The 20,703-nt window shown below is 48.2% G+C and overlaps 1 protein-coding gene across 3 annotated transcripts; it reads left to right on the top strand.

Annotated features, from left to right (window-relative positions):
* The first annotated feature begins 13,549 nt into the window (after window positions 1-13,549).
* Window positions 13,550-20,703, top strand: LOC143837226 (interferon-inducible GTPase 5-like). Of its 3 annotated transcripts, none has more exons than XR_013230937.1 (3): window positions 13,550-13,678; window positions 15,999-16,161; window positions 16,403-16,488. XR_013230937.1 is itself a non-coding variant. In XM_077336828.1 (3 exons), exon 3 carries the CDS (start codon window positions 18,821-18,823, stop codon window positions 20,006-20,008), a length of 1,188 nt encoding a protein of 395 aa, XP_077192943.1. In that variant the 5' UTR covers window positions 13,550-13,678; window positions 15,999-16,161; window positions 18,793-18,820; the 3' UTR covers window positions 20,009-20,703. The 3 variants fall into 3 exon arrangements, 2 of the variants coding, with proteins under 2 accessions (XP_077192943.1, XP_077192944.1); XM_077336828.1 differs by lacking the exon at window positions 16,403-16,488 and adding an exon at window positions 18,793-20,703; XM_077336829.1 differs by lacking the exons at window positions 15,999-16,161; window positions 16,403-16,488 and adding an exon at window positions 18,793-20,703 and having other exon boundaries at window positions 13,615-13,678.

Below are 20,703 nucleotides of genomic sequence, written 5' to 3' on the forward strand. Positions count from 1 at the left end.
CGAGTGACGGGCTTACACAATCGTGGAAACTCAGTTGATGTTGTTTACCTGGATTCCCTTAAGGCTTCTGACAAGGCTTCCCCATGATGTTCTGATGGGCAAATTGGGAGACTGCAGACTGGATTTTGGGATGTTAGGTGGCCAGGGAAATGGTAAGAAAACCACACCCAAAGAGTAGTTGTCAATGGTGTTTCATTGGATTCGAGATATGTGAGCAGTGGGGTGCCACAGGGCTCTGGTACTTTTCAACATTTTTTATCAGTGATCTGAATGAGGGGGTGGAGGAAATAATTAAATTTGCAGAAAACAGCAAATTGGGAGAAGGGTTGTTCACAGTGGTCCCGATCTGGACCGCTGTGGCTGCGGCTGCAGCTGCCTTGGACTGCTTCGGCCTCAGCCAGACTGGCTGAAGCGTTTCAGCACCAATTAGAGTCAATGGCAACATTCTACATCCAGTGATTCCTAGATCCCTGTATCACTTTTGGTTTCCCCCCAGAAACAACATATTGATGTAGGTGGCATCACAATTTTCCTCTCTCCAATCATCCCACTGGTTGCCAGGGTCAGCTTTGTAACCCTAAGTGAGGAGAAAGGGTCTAAGTTCTCACATACTGTTTTCCTAAACTGCCTCAAAGAACTGATATTTGCCTGTTGGAGAAACTTATGTAGGCTGACAGGCTGTACATACATTTCCCTAATATGCCAAATAGCAGCTGTCATGAGCCCCGATTCATGACTTTTTCATTTCCTGGACTCTGGCAAGGCCAGCTGTCATAAACCTGTAAATCTGTCCTTTGGATCCAAGACTCTCCCTGCTTTCCCAGTTGGGCGTCCTCCTTCCTTTTCTTTATCGGGCTGTTCCTGCGACCTTGCATGGACAGCAAAGACTCAACAGAAATATAGCTGTAGAGATGAGATCCTGGCAATCTGGCCGCCTCTGAATTCCATCACCTTTGCTGCCCTCTGCTCTCCCGCAAAAATGCCTGTTCCCCCTCCCCTATCGAGAATATTCTATAATATCTCTGCAGTGTCCATTGTTCTTCGTTATTGCCAAGACCCTTGCTTAGGAGGTCTAGCATTTCTGTCACGTCTGTTCAATAAAGTTCTCCCTTGTCTTTTCAACTACCTGTTCGATCTCGGATGTGTCTTTATCACAGACTTTACTGGCAGGGCTCAGCTTGAATCCTGACAGCAGCTCCCTGAAGCTGCTCCAAGTTGGGGATGTGATACTAGGACCAGGAAGGCCAGGAGAGGGAATCCCAAGATTTAGCTTTGAAAATTGGCTGATTTGGCAAGACCTGGGCAGACTCATATAATGTTTGGCTAGACCCTTTGTTCCAAAGGTTGAATGTAGATGATCTGTTTGCCACATACATCACAGTCTCAGCAGTAACTTTTGGCTGGTGAGGCTCATATTCAAGGAAAGTAGGCATGAGCATAGCTGTTCTGAGGATAGCCCCCCCCCCCCCAGACACTAAGAAGTCATAGTTGAAGAAATCAAGTTCTTTACCAGGTAACATTGAAGAGACAACAATCACACTCTTTGCTTGAACTGAGAAGGGGCTCTCATCATTAACCCTCACTCCCCCCACAAGGTAATGCGTGCTTTGACCATGCTTTGCTGGTCAAGAAAGCATTGCAGAGAAGAGGTAAGGTTGCCAGATAGGTGTAGGTTCATGTTCTGGAATTCCACACTTCCTAGGTGTGGAATTGAACCTGTCTTGGGTCAGGACTGCTGTGCACAGAGAGGCCTCCTCTTAGGGTTTCCAGCTTCCAAGTCAGGCACTAAACCCACACCAAACCATGAGCTAGTGCCCATTGTATTACAGAATGCAACAGGCTTTACTAATAGCTATTGTCTCTAGCTGAGACCAACCTCACTCCCAGATAGAGAGTGATGAGCCTTGCTGAACAGGGGGAGGGGAGTGGGTTATATATTTATTATCCCCCATCTTGATATTGTGTTTTAACTATGTTTTAATGGGATTTTATTGTATATATGGATTTTTGTAAACCGCCACGAGACATTTGAGACCAGCTGTATATAAATATAAATAAATAAAATATTATGGTAGAACAGATTGGAAAAAAAGATAAGACTGATATTTTTTTCTACTCATTTTTCTAATAATATAAGCAAATCAGATTTCTCTGGACGAAAGTCCCTCAAGAAAATGAGGTGAGATTTCTGAGTCCCTGTGACTCAAGGACAACTTCCGCACAAGGAATTTCTCACATCGCAGCCTCCTAATGTTGTCAACTTATTGAGCCCCTCCAAATGACGTCAACAACATTTGGAGGGCATGTCACGATTTGGCCATTTTTAAACCTCCATGCGGTAAATCCAAGAAAGGGGATTTACCACCCTTTATTGTGTGTCCCAGAGCCTCTTGTGGCGCAGGGTGTTAAGGCAGCAGACATGCAGTCTGAAAGCTCTCCCCATGAGGCTTGGCGTTCAATCCCAGCAGCCGGCTCAAGGTTGACTCAGCCTTCCATCCTTCCGAGGTCGGTAAAATGAGTACCCAGCTTGCTGGGGGGTAAACGGTAATGACTGGGGAAGGCAGTGGCAAACCACCCCGTATTGAGTCTGCCAGGAAAACGCTAGAGGGCGTCACCCCAAGGGTCAGACATGACTCGGTGCTTGCACAGGGGATACCTTTACCTTGACCTTTATTGTCTGTCCCAGCACTGAGCAAGGAGTTAGCAAGAAGGGATTAGACTATATGGAGGGGGAAATGCTTGATTCCCCCCCCCCATGGTTTTGGAGTAAACACAGATAGGAGAGGGCTTCCTCCTCCTCCTTCCTCTTGGGCTTCTGGCAATGTGAAGGAGGCGGTGGTCAGAGGCATCAAGGGGAGGAGGAAGGATCATGGAAATCCCGGCATGGGGGGGGGGAGGGAGTGAGAATGCCTGTTCTCACTGGGAGCAGGCAGGATGATTTCCTGAGCCAGCCAGCCCACCCAAGCCACTGCTAATGCATTTGGATTTTTTTGTCTGTATTTTCTGTGGCAACGTATATCCATTGCATCACATACACATTGCCACGCTTAGGTGTCAATATACATATATATATATTTTTAAATGATCATGCTGGGGGAACTTTGGAGACAAACACACTTCTGATTGGTTCTCTCCAGTGATGGACAGGCTGATGAGCAGTGAGTCAACAGCACATTGCTCTCACTTGAACCTTTTTCCTTGCTAGTGAGAAGGTGAAAAGGCAAGATGGGCGGCAGAGTGTAGAGGGGAGAAATAGTGCAATGTACTATCCCACCATAGCGGATAGGAGATATAGTGTGATTTGGCCCTCCGTGCAGAAGTGGTTAAACTTTTGGATAATCCCTCAAAGCAGGGAGACTAATGCCTGAAACCTGGCTTGCTTTTAAATATATTTGTCACTATAATATAATTTGGCAGTGTTAGGAACTATAATAATTTTTTTGATAGCTTTGAAAGGGTTTCCCAAATGGGTTGGAGTTGATTTTTTTTATATACATTTCTAAAATTTATTAAATGTTATTCAGGTGTTTATAGCCATTTATGGCCATGTAGACCTCCCATCATGGCCAATGATGAACCTAGAGGGGGTGGGAATAGGAGGGGCCCCGGGTGGGCGTGTCCACAGCTCTGCTTCCCAACCATATTCTGCACAATTGCACCACTTCTGGGGTATCTTGAAGCCTGAAGAATGAGGGTTTCTCAATGGCAAAAAAGTTGATAAAAGCTGTCTTAGACCCTTCTCAGATCATTGAGGTCAGTGGACTGGGCACAGTATAACTCTCCTCTGGTCCACACTGTATGAAGGCAGAAGCAGGAGCCCTGCTGGAACGCAAGGTGCCAACTGTTGATGATGAATTCCTTCTCTGGAAATAGGCACAAGAAAGAGCTGTCCTGCAGAGAGGAGGCCAGTAGAAACTGCCTGTTGTGCCTCTGAATAACTGCTTAAGAAGTATAAAATCAGAGTCCAGTAGCACCTCTAAGACCAATGAAGATTCATTCAAGGCGTGAGCTTTCGAGTGCAAGCACTCTTCCTCAGACCCTGAATACATCTTTGTTGGTCTCAAAGATGCTCCTGGACTGATTTTACTGTGCCAATTCAGACCAACAAGCCTACCCACTTGAATCTGCTTTAGAAATGGTCTTTCGTGGCATTATATCCTGCAGAGATTCTTCCCATCCCTAAGAACATTTCCCAAGAGCACTTCCTTCTCTGGTAGCGTTGCCAACTCTGGGTTGGGGAATTCCTGGTGATCTGGGGTTGGAGCGTAGGAGAAAACAATTTTGGTGATGGGAGGGACCTCAGAAGGACATAACCTCACAGGGACCCCCTCTAAAGCAATTGTGTTCTCTGGAGGGAACAGACCTCTGTAGTCTGGATCTGAGTTGTAATTCTAAGAGATCTCTGGTCCCTCCCTGGAGGCTGACAATAAAGCAATAAAGTGACATTATGCTTCACAAGGGCATAATGTCACAGGGACCACTTCTAAAGCAATAGCACAATTGGAGGCTAGACATCGAGCAATAAAGTGTGTAATACAAGTGCATAAAATGATTCACACTTCTCAAACTTCTACGTTTCAACAGGCAGATTGTAAGTGGATGGGCAGGAGGGATGGTGCTTGGCTCTTGTGGCCCTTCCTTGCATGCCCGGGGAAATGCCAATCACCACTTTGGAATCAGGAGGTGAATTCCTTCCAGGCCAGACTGGCCAAGGATTCTGATTGGAGGCGAGGGATCATCTGGGCTTGGAATTGGTGTCACTGTGGTTAGGCAGGTAGTTTCCTGTATTCTGAAGGGGGTTGGCCTAGATGACCCTGGAGGTCCCTTCCACCTCTATGATTCTATTATTCTGACTGGGCCGACGGGATCCACGCCAAACCCATTTGCTTTAAAAAAAAAACAGTTTGTTGTATTGTGTTGTTTTGATAACTTGCTGTGAAACAGAGACACTGCCTTTTACGCTTTCGGTGAGTTTCCTGCCTGACCTCAACTCAAACAGGAAATGCTGCCTCTGTTTAAATACCACACTATTTTTACCACCAACCAAACCTTCCAAGCAACTGAAGTCTTACTGTTATGTGTCTTACTGTTTTGGGGGAGGTTATGTAATTTCAAGTTTCCTTTATTTCAAAATATTTCATGTTATGTTGAATCAATCAAGAAACAAACTGATATAAATTTCGATTGCAAAGTGTGGTTATATACAAATGTGAATACAGAACAGTAAACAGGAAATGTATCTAATTTCAAAAACCTAGTTAAGACCTCCCCCCTCCACTAAGTCTTCAAAGTATCATCTATAATAAGCATTGGGAGTGCTTCAGTCTCTAAGAAAGAAGAACAGATTCTTGTGTCTACGCAGAATTTAAAAAAAAGAAGAAAAATAACATATTATTTCAAATCTATCTTTGCCATCTCTTAACCTGGAATCTAAAAGCTGCCAAGACTGTTCCAGGCATGGTTAGTTCCATAAACTTTAGAAAAGAGTTCCAAGTCTGTAAAAAAGAGTCTGTATTTTGATCCTTCATGATATTTCACAGCTTATCCAACTCTGCCATTGAAATTGCTCTTAGGAGCCAATCATCTATTGAAGTGGTCCCCAACTTTTTTATCACCGGGGACCGGTCAACCCTTGACAATTTTACTGAGGACTGAGGTACAACACGGTCGCCTGAGCCCCTGCTCCACTTGCTTTCCCGCTGGCACCCCTGACTTCCCGCCACCCTCTGGGGGGGGGCGTTGCCAGCAGCAGCTACGCAGTGCTATGCTGAGGGGGAGCCCCAGCCATGGTGGCCGCCGGAGAGCACCAAAGGTGAGCCGGCGGCAGAGTGGCAGGGCAGCCCCCGAGGCAGCAGCTGGGAAGGAGGACAAGGAAGAGCCGCGGCCCAGTACCGACTGATCTAGGGACCGGCACCAGTCTCCGGACTGGGGGTTGGGGACCACTGATCTATTGGAGGGATATCCTTTCCCTTCCATTTTTGCGCAAAAGGTAACCTAGTAGCCGATATCATGAACAGAATCAATTTATCTGGTTATTTGTTTTCACCATGTACAATACAAATAATTCTGGGGTGAGAGGAATCTCTATTTTAGTTATGGAAACTATCTTAGGCCCATTATGCACGGGCTGTACTGCCCGCATTGGCGGTGGCAGCACTTCGGGGAAAATCCCCAATAATGCTTGCCGCCGCCACCAGTGTGCCCAGGGCTACGGAAGGCCCGCATTAAGCAAACACGGGATCTTCCGTAGCTTCCTGGGTAAGCCGGGGCTGTGGCAGGCCAGCACTGTGCATAATCACCAGCACCAGGCCTGTCAGCCCGCCCAGGCCCGACCCTACGGTGTCCCTTAAGGGACACTGCATGCCCCTGTGGGCTCCGTGGAGCCACGGAGCTGGCAGGGGCAGCCCCCTGGCCCCACAAGTGTGTGTGGAGGGGGCCTGGCCCCTCCCCACCTCCCACACCCCTGCTGCTTCACTTATCTCGTCCGGCAGCGATCCGACCCTCCTGGCTCCGGTGTAAAGCGCGTGCACGTGCTACGTCAGGGCAACCCAGCATGCCCCACTCCCGTGTGTACATGGGAAACAGGGGGTATCATGCCCCGCCGCAACAGCACGGCACCAGCACAGGGAAGCTGCCACCATGCATAAAGGGTCTTAGTGTGTATCGTTTGCTAAAATGTTTTAGTGCAGTGGTCCCCAACCTGCGGGCCGCAGGCCGGTGCCGGGCCGCGAAGGCCATGGCGCCGGGCCGCGGCTCCCTCTCCCTGCCCCCCTTCAGTAAAATACTTCCCAGGCCACAAGCTTGCGACCCGGGAAGCTTCTTACTGCGGGAGGGCGGGGAGAGGGAATCAGGGTCGCGCCGCCCATCGCGCATGTGCGGCCGGGCCGTGCATGCACGAATGCGCCATGCGCTGCCGAAATTGCGCATGCGCTGCTCTTTTGCACATGCGCGAAAGTGCCACGCATGCACGATTTTGGCCGCGCATGCGCTATGCACAGGCACAGCCCGTGCATGCACGATGCACGGGCGGGGCAGTTGCCCTGCCGGTCCCCAGCCTCAGAAAGGTTGGGGACCACTGTGCTACATCATACGTTGGTCATTGCAATTTGGTGTAGGCTTATTTGGGAGTAAACCATGTGGGATGCGTGAGACTTTCAGCTGAGTAAACCTACAGAGGCTTGTGCTATTAGTCAGTTCTTTAGCTGTACAGCAAAGTGGCCCATGAAAGTGTGTTAGAACAGGCACAGTTATACGTATATACTAATAAAATGTCATTGAGTCACCATTTTTAGCCAGAGTGTGGGATTGTCTCCGTACTGATCATCAAGAGAATAGGACTGGGTTGAAGCCCAGCTTGCAGAACTGGTACCAAACCCTTTTGCCACTTGTACCATTGGTGGAACATTGTTCCCTCTTTTACCTGCAGGTAGGTTTCATGTTATTTGGTCAATATCATTTCTCAGACTCCTCTCTGCTTAAAGTAACAATAAACAGAAACATCCAGTTGGCACTGCTCTGGCCCATTGGTCCCCAACCCTGGTTCAAGGACCAGTACCGGCTCGTGGATCATTCGGTACCGGGCCGCGGCTCCTCCTTGTCCTCCTCCCCGGCTGCTGCCTCGGGGGCAGCCCTGACACTTTGCTGCCGGCTCACCTTTGGTGCTCTCCAGGGGCCACCATGGCTGGGGCTCCCCCTTGGTGTGGCACTGTACAGTTGCTGCTGGCAGCGCCCCCCAGTGGGCGGCGGGAAGTCAGGGGCACCGGCAGGAAAGCAAGTGGAGCAGGGGCTCAGGCAGTGGCAAAAGACTACTCCCCACCCCCCGGGCTTCAGTAAAATTGTCAAGCACTGACCGGTCCCTGGTGATAAAAAGGTTGGGGACCACTGTTTTAGTGGATTTGCATAGCCTTCACAGATGGAATAAAGATCCTTTTTTACAATTATATTTCCAGCAGATCAGAGAAATCGACTTATACATCAATTATAGTTTCCTTGGTGTCAGATAAAGTCTATAAAACATTTTATGATAACACTAAACTGGGAGAGGCAACAAACACACCAGAAGACAGAAGAATCAGAATACAAGATGATCTTGACAGGCTAGAAAACTGGGCAAAAATGATTTTTAATAATGATAAATGTAAAGTTCTCCATTTAGGTAGGAAGAATCATATGCATCACTATAGGATGGGAGAGACTTGTCTTTGCAGTAGTACGTGTGCAAAGAATCAGACCACACTTGGAGTACTGTGGTCAGACCACACTTGGAGTACTGTGTGCAGTTCTGGAGGCCTCACTTCAAGAAGGACGTAGATAAAATTGCAAGGGTACAGAGGAGAGCGACGAAGATGATCTGGGGCCAAGGGACCAAGCCCTATGAAGATAGGTTGAGGGACTTGGGAATGTTCAGCCTGGAGAAAAGGAGGTTGAGAGGGGACATGATAGCCCTCTTTAAGTATTTGAAAGGTTGTCACTTGGAGGAGGGCAGGATGCTGTTTCTGTTGGCTGCAGAGGAGAGGACACGCAGTAATGGGTTTAAACTTCAAGTACAACGATATAGGCCAGATATCAGGAAAAAGTTTTTCACAGTCAGAGTAGTTCAGCAGTGGAATATGCTGCCTAAGGAGGTGGTGAGCTCCCCCTCACTGGCAGTTTTCAAGCAAAGGTTGGATACACACTTTTCTTGGATGCTTTAGGATGCTTAGGGCTGATCCTGCGTTGAGCAGGGGGTTGGACTAGATGGCCTGTATGGCCCCTTCCAACTCTATGATTCTTTGATTCTATGATCTGGGGGTCTTTAGTAGACAATACAGTGAACATGAGTCAGCAGTGTGACTCGGTGGTGAAAAGGGATTTTGGACTGTATTAAAAGAACTATAGTGCCCAGATCATGCAAGGTGATGTTACCGCTTTACTCCCAGCATGGTTAGACTGTCAAACTAGGACCTGCTGCCTTACCACTCTGCACCACAAGAGGCCCATACAGAAGTAACTAAGCAATCACTAAATACTGGAGGGGTTCTGCAGTAAATCTTGTTTGTTACTCTTGGTTAAAAGGTCTGGTCGGCAAACTGTATCTTGAAAAAGATTAGCTCACCTCCCTTTCAGTATTTGCTTGGCTTGATTGTAGATACAGCTCTTCCACCCTTCCCATTACATGAAAACAGGAAACGAATCTCCATGCTGTCTCCAGAAAGCCTGATTCTGTACTTACTTTATTTATTCCATTGTGGATCCTTCTGAATTCAGATTGATTTGAACTTGGGTCTTCCTCTATCCCCCCCCCCCCACCATTGAAACAGAAAAGTGTTCTGCACATGATTAGGGAAGCTCAGAAGGGGGGAGCCAAGCTCAGCAGGAGTCTCTTTCTTTCTTTTCTTGAAGCGGGGGCAGGAGAGGATTGGAGTCAGCAGAAGAGGGGAAATAAATCCAAGAGGCAAATCCCCGCCAAGAGAAGTTAGGGCTTCTGAAGCTTCACTAGGCCTGCACCACAATTTACTCAGATTTTTATTTCCGGCCACACCCGGAACCGGCTCGTAGTGGGTTACAACCTAGTTCATAACTGAAATCCCCAATAAAATCCCATTAAAATAAAATCAAAGCAAGGACATAAAATCACAACTGGCAACCAGTGCAGCTGCCTCAGCACAAGCTGGATATGAGCCCTCCAAGGTGTGAGGACCCTAGCAGCTACATTTTACACCAGCTGCCATTTCTGGATCAAGGGCAAGGGCAGGCCTGTGTCGAGCCAGTTACAGAAATCTAGTCTGGAGGTGACTGTTGCATGGATCACCATGGCCAGGTGATCAGAAGACCAGTAGGGTGCTAGTAGTAGGGCACTGGTAAAAGTGGGAAAATGCCTGGCGGGCTACACTCTTGACCTGTGCCTCCAAAGTCAGGGAAGCATCTAAGGTCACTCCCAAGTTCCTGGCCTGGAATGCGGTAGTAAGTTACATCCTGGACAGGGCGGGTAAACCTGCTTCCTTTCCTGTCCTCTGTCAGGAACCAAGCGGTTGACGCCTCACAGAATTATTCCCCAGACACCACTCTTGGCCACTGGGTTGAAGCTTTAAGTAAAAGTCTTTATTTGGAAGAATTCAGGCTCTACACATCATCTGTACTCGCAGACAGGAATCTTGGCAGAGACACCAGGATGGGGTTCACATAGAATATATACCTGGGCATGGAGAGGGGAGCAGGGAATTGGCTTTTGCTGGGAACCTGGGTTCACACAGGAAAAGAGCAATAGTGTTCTCTGATTTCAGAGGTGCAAAAGTCCACTCAGTTGGTCATCTATTTAGAAGGAGAAGGCAGCTTTGAAGTTGAGTGATAAGAAAGTACAGCAAGATAAGCCTTTGAAATGCAGGGAAAGGTTGGGAGGGGCACTGTGGAGAGGACCCAAGGAGGTGCCACAACCCAGTGGGAGATCCGGGAGCATGAATGAACAAGGTAAACAAAGGATGCGGGTCAGGAATTATGAGTTTCATGACACCTTCCAGTTCTCTAGCCATAGGATCTCCATCTTGGAGGGGTTGAGTTGCAGACATCTCTTCTCTAGCCATTCAGCCATGGCTTCCAAACATCTGTCAGGAATCAGGCTGAGCCCTGCCCACTGAGTCCGTGATAGAGACACATCCAAGACCCAACGGGTAGTTGCAAATCCAAGATGAGCTTTATTTGACAGAGTCCACAGAACGCTAAAGCAAGCCAAGATCTTCCTAAGCAAAGATCTTGATAATAACAAAGTACAAATGAGCAAAGCAGTTATAGTGCCCACCTAATAAGGGAGGGGGCACGGAAGCATTTCGGCGGGAGAGCGAGGGAACAGCAGAGGTAGGTAGATTCCCAAGCGACCAGATGGCCCGGAATCTTATCAAGCAGACTTAGAGTTGTCTCCACAAGGACACTTACAGTAAGATTGATACATTCGCATGGAGCATCTCCTGCTGGGAAAGGAAGGGAGGCTGAGAACTCGGCGATAGGTTTATTGCTTTATGGCCTTGGCCAGAACCGGCCGGAGAGATCTGAGAGGGCGCTGGAAACGAAACCTAGATGGAATGAATCGGGGTTCATGACAACATCTAGCAATTGGTTCCAGGGGGGATTCCGGGTGGCCATCCTTGAGGAGATGTAGCAGGGTGTCATCAGCATATTGATGACAGCCCAGCCCAAAACTCTGTACCAGCTGAAGATGCATGAAGATGTTAAAGAGCATGGGGGAGAGCACTGCATCCTGGGGAATTCCACAAGCGAGTAGATATGAATGTGACACAGCCACCCTATGGGTCCAGTTATGGAGAAAGGAGCATAACCAGCAGAGAGCTGTGCCCCGTATCCCCGTCCCAGAGAGTTGGTGGGCCAGTAACTCATGATCAACCACATCAAAGGGGGCTGACAGATCTAACAAAATGAGCATGGGTGACTCACCCTGATCCAGCTTGCAACATAGGTCATCCATCAGGGCGACCAGTACCATCTCCACCCCATGGCCAGGATGGAAGCCAGACTGATATGGATTAAGAGCTGAAATTTCCTCCAAGAATGCCAGAAGCTGGTCCACCACAGCCCTTTCAACTACCTTGCCCAGGAACACCAGATGCAAAACCAGGTTGTAGCTGGCCGGATTTTGCCAGTCCTGTGATGGCTTCTTCAGGAGAGGGCGCACCACTGCCCACTTTAACAGCTCAGGGAACTCCCCAGTAACCAGGGAGAGATTATAATATCCCTGAGCTGACTTCCTATCCACTGGCCACACGCTTTTGAGTAGCCAAGATGGGCACTGATCAAGGGGACAAGTGGAAGCCTTGACTGACCCCAGAAACATGTCCACTTCGGGTAAAGAGAGCCATTTGAAGCCATCAAACGTCACCTCCAAAGGCAGCACACAGGCCTCCAATTCATTTATTGTATCAACCATAGTCGGAAGATCCCAGCCAAGTGACAAGAGACCGAATACCCTAAACCAGTGGTCCCCAACCTTTTTATCACTGGGGACCGGTCAACGCTTGGCAATGTTACTAAGGCCTGGGGAGGGGTAGTCTTTTGCCAAGGGACATTGCCGCTGCCTGAGTCCCTGCTCTGCTGGCTTTCCCGCCAGCCCCCCTGACTTTCCGCCACCCACTGGGGGGTGCTGCCAGCAGCAGCTGTGCAGTGCCACGCTGAGGGGGAGTCCCAACCATGGTGGCCGCCGGAGAGCACCAAAGGTGAGCCAGCGGCAGAGTGGCAGGGCAGCCCCTGAGGAGGCGAGGAGGAGCTGCGGCTCGGTACCAACTGTTCTACGGACCAGTACCGGTCCCCGGGCTAGGGACAGCTGCACTAAACCATTGAGCCTGGTGAGAGCTAGCGGACACAATTTCTGGATCAAAAAAATCCCGCTTTACTACTTTACCTGCAGTGTCAACAAGGGATGCACACAAACCATATTTCCGTGGCTTATGGCCAAACCATGAACCAGTAGGGTGGTTTGCAAATTGATCCACCTGATGGTTTAAATCTCTCTGAGCTCTTTTGCAGCAGAAGAATCTGCTCTCTGACTCTTTACACACTGGAGGTTTCATGCCGGGCTCCAGCCTGGAGTTTTAGTTGTGGAAGGTTGCCCCACCTCTTCCTGCACCGACATGAAGGAGCATTTGGCCTGGTGCACCTCATCCGCCCCCCAATTTGTGCTCCTGCATGGGAGCTGGGGCAGTGAAGTCCCCTGTGCGTAAACGGTCTCTGCAATCAGTGATTTGGCCCAGGCTGCAGGATTCCAATGGCTGGAGCCATTTACTATTTGCTTTCTGATCCCCGCCTCTACTTGCCGGGAAAAGGGTCATCCCCACAGGCAAACACTCAGCCCAGTCTAGTGTAGTGGTTAGGACTGCAGATTTCTCATCTGGCATGCCAGGTTCGATTCTGCACTCCCCCACATGCAGCCCGCTGGGTGACCTTCGGCTCACCACCGCACTGATAAAACTGTTCTGACTGAGCAGTGATTTCAGAGCTCTCTCAGTATCACCCACCTCACAGGGGGTCTGTTGTGGGGAGAGGGAAGGGAAGGCGACTGTAAGCTGCTTTGAGACCCCTTCAGGTACAGAAAAGCGGCATGTAAGAACCAACTCTTCCTCTTCTGCGGATTGCAGCCTTGAAATGTCTCGAGCCATTTACACCCGGCTTCCTGCTTCTCACTGGTGCTCAGGGGGAGCAAAACTGTCCCAGCAGGGAGCAGGGAAAGGGCAGTATTCTTTTTAGCAGACACATGTGTGTTAGGATTGCCAGGTGCCCTCCTTTGGCCACCAGTGGGGGGGGGGGTAGAATAGGGCTGCTCCTGGAGATCTGGGGAGGACGGGGGCCTCAGTGGGGGACAATGCCACTGAATTCATATTCCAAAGTATCCACTTTCTGCAGGGGAACTTCTCACTCATTTGGAGATGAGCTGAAATTCTGGCTGAATCCCCTGACCCCATGTGGAGGCTGGCATCCCTAGGATGTCCAATCAAGTTTATGATGTGTTTTTGTTGAAACTATCCAGCCAGTTTACATTCAAGAAACCATGTGATTTATTTTCTCTAAGTTGCCTGACACCACAGAAGGCTTCTGGTGCTATATAAAGAGCTTGCTTTCTTTTTCGGTGAGAGTTGCAAGGAGCAGTGAAGGCAGGAACCCTCATCCCCAGCATCCAAATCAGCTCTGGGCTGTAAGGGTAAGTAGATTTCTCCTGCTATCCAATTTCTTGGTAGGCTCAGGGGAGGGGGGTCCTTCACAAGCCTCTCTGTTCTGGGATTCAAAATCTCTGTGAACGTATTTTAAGAACTCTTTCAACAAAGGCACGCCATGCCCCTTTCACATGCTTGGAAGGTTTGCTGGTTAAAAAAAAACAGTGCAGTACTTAAACCCAGGCAACATTTTATATTGGGGGTGGGGGGGAGGGCAGAAGGAAGACTCACAGGGAGGGCAAATGGCAAGCTCAATTGTAAAGGCAGTGAACTTCCACACTTACGCAGGGCCTGTAAGACTGAGCTCTTCCGCCAGGCTTATAGTTAAGTAAGAAGATCAGGCCCCCCCCCAACAAACTGGCAGTAGAGAGTGTCACCCCCCCCTCCCATAGTTGAGGATGCGGAGACTAAATGAGTAAGATTAAGCCATCATTGTTGCCACTGTGACCAATTGGTTACCAACTATTGTAAATTTACTGGAACTTATTGTTATTTTATGGTTTTTAGGGGATGGGGTTATGTAAGCCACCTTGAGCCTTCGGGGGGGGGAAGGCGGGGTATAAATACAACAACAACAACAACAACAACAACAACAACAACAACAACAACAACAACAACAACAACAATAATAATAATAATAATAATAATAATAATAATAATAATAATAATAATAATAGGTCTTCAAAACAGGAAGCTTCTGGTTTTGCTCAAAAGGAAACAGACAAAGGGATTTACTGAACACAGTATGAGTCCAAGGGCACCCTTAAGACCACTAAATTATATTCTTGGTGCAAGCTTTCGTGTGCATGCACACTTCCTCAGACAATTAAAGGGGGCTACTTATCCCTTTGGCAGGGATCCCTACTGCTCCATTTAAGCACAGCTAAGGGTGCCAACCTCCAGAAGGGATCTGGAAATCTCCCAGAATTACAGTTTGGTGTAGTAGTTAGGAGTGTGGACTTCTAATCTGGTGAGCTGGGTTCGATTCTGTGCTCCCCCACATGCAGCCAGCTGGGTGACCTTGGGCTCCCCACGGCGCTGATAAAGCTGTTCTGACTGAGCAGTGATATCAGGCCTCTCTCAGCCTCACCTCCCTCACAGGGTGTCTGTTGTGGGGAGAGGAAAGGAAAGGCGAATGTAAGCTGCTTTGAGACTCTTTCTGGTAGAAAAAAGCGGGATATAAGAACAAACTCTTCTTCTTCTTCTTCTTCTTCTTCTTCTTCTTCTTCTTCTTCTTCTTCTTCTTCTTCTTCTTCTACAAGGGAATTCCTGATGACATTTGTCAGCTCCTCTGGAGTAAAGGCACCCTTTGGAGGATGGTTGCTGAAGCATTATGTCTTGCTGAGGCCCCTTCTCAGGATCCATGCCCAAAAACCTTAGGAATGTTGCAAGCCAGAGTAGTTCCCCCCCGCCCAAATTGCTAATTAGAGAGGAGGTCCCAGGGGTGCAACTTCATTGCTGATCTCCCTCCCACCTGACAGTGCATGTTCCCTTCATGACATGTGTCTCTGCATATCCTTTCTCTTCATGGCCTCCATCCTCAAGCCAAGAGTATCTCTCTGATTTTTGGGCCATCTCCACACCATTTTTGGTACCTATGGCAGCCCAGTTTCAAAATGCCACGCAGAATGTTGGCAGCACCTTCGATCTCTTTGCTTCCTCAGTTCTCCATCCTGCCCGTTTGTTCCTTCCGCACAATTTGGGCTTTTTAAATATGTGGGGCAGACTGACAGGCCTAGTATGAAGAGTTAGCACGGCAATCTTACTAAGAGTTTAAAAGCTTTCTGAAGGATTGTAGTTCTGTTTATTAATAGGCTTGGCCACTCTGGGTGCTTTTCTTGTAAGGCTGTTTTTCATCCTTGAAATGATGGTTGCAAAATCCCCCCTGGCTGGCAGCAGGGCTGGGCAGGCTGGGATGCAGTTGCTAGTTCCAGGTGGGGAAACTCTTGGAGATTTGGGAATAGACCCAGGGGAGGACAGGGACTTCAGTGGGAGTCCAGCTTCCAAGGCATTAATTTTCTTCAGGGAACCCAAGCTCTGTAGTCTGGAGATGAGGGGTAATTTTGGGAAATCCCTAGTTCCCACCTGGAGGCTGGCACTCCTATCTGAAATTCGTATCTTTAGTAATGAATATTTGTGCTCGGGATCAGAAAGTCAATAACGTTTCTAACCTGCATTCCCAAAAGATAAATATAGCGGCTGACAAAAAGTTAAGCTACTTCCAGGAAATCATCGCTCTGTTCTTGGCTGGGCCACACAGGGCTTTGGGTTGTAAACGTATGTATTTTCTTTTTCCTTTTCATCCAGACGCCAGACTCTTATTTATTAAGTAACACAGAAGAGACAGGAGACCATTTCTCAGAAAGTCCACCCAGACAAATACCTAACGGCCACGGATTCTCCTGTTTCTTAAGAAAAAAAAATTAAAGAAGAAGAAGAAGAAGAAGAAGACATCCCTTAGCTAAAACCAGTAAGCCAGTCTCTCTTGATACCAAACTTCTTCACAGGCCATGCAGTTTATCAGAACCTGCAATATCCAGTGGTTGTTTTTTTTTAAATTAAATATTTGTTTTATTTTTATACGGAAAAAGGTAGAAGATGCAGGGATCGAATGTCAGATATGGAAGGGGGAAGGTAGGGGGAGGTTCACGATTTTTTCCCTTTACAGTCTCGTCCTTAAGTTACAACACAGTGTTCTTTATGAATCTTAGCACTTTAGGTAGACATTCCCAGCATTGCTGAAACTCTTTTGATGACTTCATTTAAAATGCTCATCGGTTTCGCTGTTGATACGAACGTATTCAAATTGTCTATCCATTCTTCCGGTCCAGGTAGGGATGGTTGACTCCATCTGGTCGCAACAATTAGTCTTGCAGCAGCTGTGGCATAAAAGAATATTCTTGTAGCTGCTTCGGTAGGTTGGGAGGGAACCCGCTATCTCCAGTGCTGATATTCCAAATAATTAATTCCACAAAAAAAACAAGGTCATGCAACTCCTTTCAGGAAAGTGGAAATTGAGGTGGGAGGGAAGGGCCCTCATTAGAACCACCATTTTGTATTTGAGTCAGGGGCAGGAGGAGCCCAGATTGCTAGAAGGTGTGGGAGGCGTGTGAAAAGGCAAATGAGGTGGTGCCTTTGAAGAGTGTTTGTCATCATTTGTTTTTCCCTTGTGATAACTATAGTAAGGTTGTCTCTATAGATGAAAAAGACACAGTTTATTTTGCAGTCGAAGGTCTTCACGGCTGGAATCAACTGGCTTTTGTAGTTTTCTCAGGATGCTGGGGCCTGTTCTGGCACCACCCTCCCCAAGCTCCACCCACAGAGCTCCAAGCATTCCTCCCTCCGGGGCAGTAACTCTGTCAAAGAAAGATCTACTCTTGAGCTCTTGTTCCTCAGACCATTTCTGCATTAGGAGACACCCCCTCTTTTAGCCTCCCTTTGGATTTCATTTGAAAACTGCACTTGGGCTTCAGTATAGCTGCATTTGGGCTTTCCTCAGGCTGAAATAGGGTTTTCCCAGGCTGAAATTCACAACATGCTTTTTGCACTGAGTCTGATGGAGGCAGCCTCCCATCATGCTTGGTTTTTGCAAAACGTTGCCTGCGTGCACCTTTGTTTTCATTGCATCCCTTAATCCAACCATTCTGTACCCTTGCTCTCTTTGCCCTCTTCCTCCCAAAGTGTCCTGAATGTAATTTTTAAAAAATCCAGGGCTATAATGGTATCTAATATAATAAAACTAGAGGCAAAGCCCATTGTATGCAGAAATATAATGGGCGCTAACCTTTCCCTGCAGGGAGCCCCCGCCGCGCAGCTGGCGGGGGCTCCCTTGGCTGGCGGCCTGACGTCAGGCCACCGACAAGGGAGCAACTGCGAGCAGCGCTCCTTGCGGCTCGCAGTTGCTCCCTTGTCGGCAGGGCGGGAATCGGCCACGAAGCGCTTGCCGATTGGCCCAGCCGATGGTCTGTCCGGAGGAAGGGGCCAATCGGCACCCTTCCTCATCCTGGACAGAGCCCGCCCTAACTCCTCCCCCTAAGCCCTTACAGCTTTATTCAGTCCGCGGCGCCCGTGGCGCTGCGGGCTGTGTAAAGATGTGCAGGGTACTTCTCACAGTGTGGCCACCCCTTTCTTCTAGCTGTTGCTGGGGTCTGGGAGGCTGCCCATTGCCACCACACACATGTCTCTGTGGATGCTGCCTGCCTCCTGACCATGCCCTTTACTCCTCTTGCCCATGCAGAGACAGCCCACCCATCTCCTCCGCCCCTACTGCCACCTGCCCTCCAGTCAAGACCGCAAGATAGTGCTTTCCACACTGACCTGCTTCCTCCATGTCGGGCAGCTGCCTGGGTCCCCCTGCTCCTGTGGTGATGGTGGATGCTGGGGGCTGCACCTGCATGGAGAACTGGCAGCTAGAGCCAGTGGAAACTCATGCTTTTCCGGCACCCAGCATGGGACCTGTGTGGCCTCCAGCCCCCCCCCCCCCCCCCCACAGCCTGGAGGGCACCTTCTACCTCCAGGGTTGCTTTAAATGTAGACTAGGAGTGGCCTCCGCCCTTCCTCCCGTGCTCCCAAGACCAGCATGGGGGGAGCGCCGTGTGGGATGCAATTCTAAGTGCCACTTTACAGGCTGCCTTGGGGCATGCTACAACATTTGACCTCCGACCCCCTCTCCCCGACCTCACAAATGCGGCTCCAGCTGCAGGGAGACCATCCCTGCTTCTAACCCAGTTTTAAGGTATCCTTTACCCCCTGCTTCTAGCCAGTTTCTAAAATGGGCTTTGCCCCAAGTAACTCAATACTTTTGGATGAGTGATGGAAAAGCCAAAGGAAATACCAGTCTTGCAGTGTGCTTTAAAAACGACAACACTATATCCCCTCTATTTCTTACTTTTCTGTATTTATATGCTGCCCTTCTTCCGGCATGAAAATCAAATGCATCAAGTACAGATCTAAATTTTCACCAGTGGAGGAATGCTTTTTTTAATGTAAGAAAAGACAATTCCCCACACAATGAAATCTAGAATTTCAGGGGGGGGGGGAAATGTCCTTTCATCTTTATCCTTCATGAGGTAACAAACATTATCCTTCTGATCTTATTCAGGTCAACTGAACCGTCCTGAAGAGCAGCTATGGCTGGGAGCAACTCTAAAGAATTCATAACAAAGGATCTTGCTGAGATGAAGGCCTTTTTGGGACAAAGAGATCTCCAAAGTGCATTAGCAAGTGTTGAGAAAGAGTTAAGATTATTGAAGGACACAAGACTTGATATTGCTTTCACAGGGGTTTCAGGGGCCGGTAAATCTTCCCTTGTGAACGCATTTCGGAATATCTCAGATTATGAAGAAGGTGCAGCTAAAACTGGGGTGAACCAGACTACTATGGATCCAGAAGGATATCCCCATCCTCAGTTCCCAGAACTAACATTATGGGATCTACCAGGAATAGGGACCCGTGAATTTAAACCAAAAGAATACCTAGAAAAGGTAAATTTTAACAGGTATGACTTCTTCATCATTGTTGCCTCAGAACGCTTCACCATAAATGACTCAATGCTGGCCTCAGAAATTCAGAAGACGAATAAGAGATTTTACTTTGTTCGCACCAAAGTGGATCAGGCTATAGAGTCTGAAAGAAGGAAGCCAAACTTCTGTGAGAAGCAGACGCTGGAAGTGATACGTAAATACTGCCTTGCCAATTTGAAAGAAGAAGGGGCAGTCAATCCAAGGGTTTTTCTCGTATCCAGCTGGCATTTGAATATGTACGATTTCCCTCTCCTGCAGAAGACCCTAGCAGATGAACTGAATGATCTCAAGAGACCTCTTCTAATTATGGCAATGCCTGCTTTCTCCAGAGAACACCTGCAAGAGAAAAAGGCTGCTATGGAGTCCCTTATCTGGAAAAAAGCCCTTTTGTCTTGTGGCATTGGGGGCATTTCTGTCCCAGGTCTCTCTCTTCTTTTTGATATCGCTCTCCTGGTGTCAACATTGAAGGATTTCTGCAAGGCCTTTGGCTTGGATGAAGATTCCCTCCGTAACCTTGCCCAACGGGTTGGCAAACCTGTCGACGTTCTGAAATCTGCTGTCAAGAAGACTCCTCTGGCCAACCAGATCAACCCAGAATTAGTGCAGTCTCTGTCGTCCAAGTCACTGTTGGTTTCCTCTGCAATGGTGCTGGAAGAGCTTTCAGATTTCATACCTGTCATTGGCTCTGTAGTTGGTGCAGCTAATTCTTTTGCCACCACATTCTACATGCTGAAGCGCTTCCTGGAAGATGCAGTGGAAGATGCTGAGAGTCTTCTGGCAAAATTGGCTGAGTAAAGTTCCTCTTGAAAAGATTCTGCCATTAACCTTCATTTCCCTGTGGCCAGCAAGGAAAAGTTCTGCTTCTTAGAGGTGCTTCCAATCTCAGGTCCCTCTTATTTTTGTCATTGGCCTCTTGGTGGACATGATGAAAAAGTTCTGCAAGGCCTTTGGCTTAGATGAAGAATCCCTCAGTAATCTTGCTAAGTGGGCTGGGAAATCTGTTCCCAAAAAGTCCATCTAGTCCATTCCCCTGTTCAATGTAGGAACAGCCTAAAGCATCCATTAAATGTATCTGTCCAGCCACCAATTGAAGACTGCCTCTGAGGGGGAGCTCAATACCTCCTTGGGCAGCCGATTCCACTGCTGGACTCTGACTGTGAACATTTCTTTCCTGATATCAAGCCTTTTAACAAGTTGTTTAAAGCCATGTGGGGGGGGGGGTTCTGGCAAAAATTTGCTGAATCAAAATCCCACTGAAAAATCGTTTTGAACCTCCCTTGGGTAGGGAAAAGCGGCATATAAGAACCAACTATTCTTCTTCTTCATTTAATCTTCATTTCCAGATGGTGACTGGTGTACATGTGTCCCATATCTGCATCTTTCTTGGTTTTCTCTGTGCCTTAGACCATTTCTTTGTAGAGTGTGAGATTGCTTGTGCAGTATATTGTACCACACTGCTTTCCAATAAATCTTTTGATTTGTATCAGTAA

Source organism: Paroedura picta, chromosome 5 (assembly GCF_049243985.1).
Source record: "Paroedura picta isolate Pp20150507F chromosome 5, Ppicta_v3.0, whole genome shotgun sequence".
In the NCBI taxonomy this organism is placed as follows: Eukaryota; Metazoa; Chordata; class Lepidosauria; order Squamata; family Gekkonidae; genus Paroedura; species Paroedura picta.

Coding starts and splice junctions, on each gene's coding strand:
- LOC143837226 (XM_077336828.1), top strand. CDS start 18,821: ATGGCTGGGAGCAACTCTAAAGAATTCATAACAAAGGATCTTGCTGAG.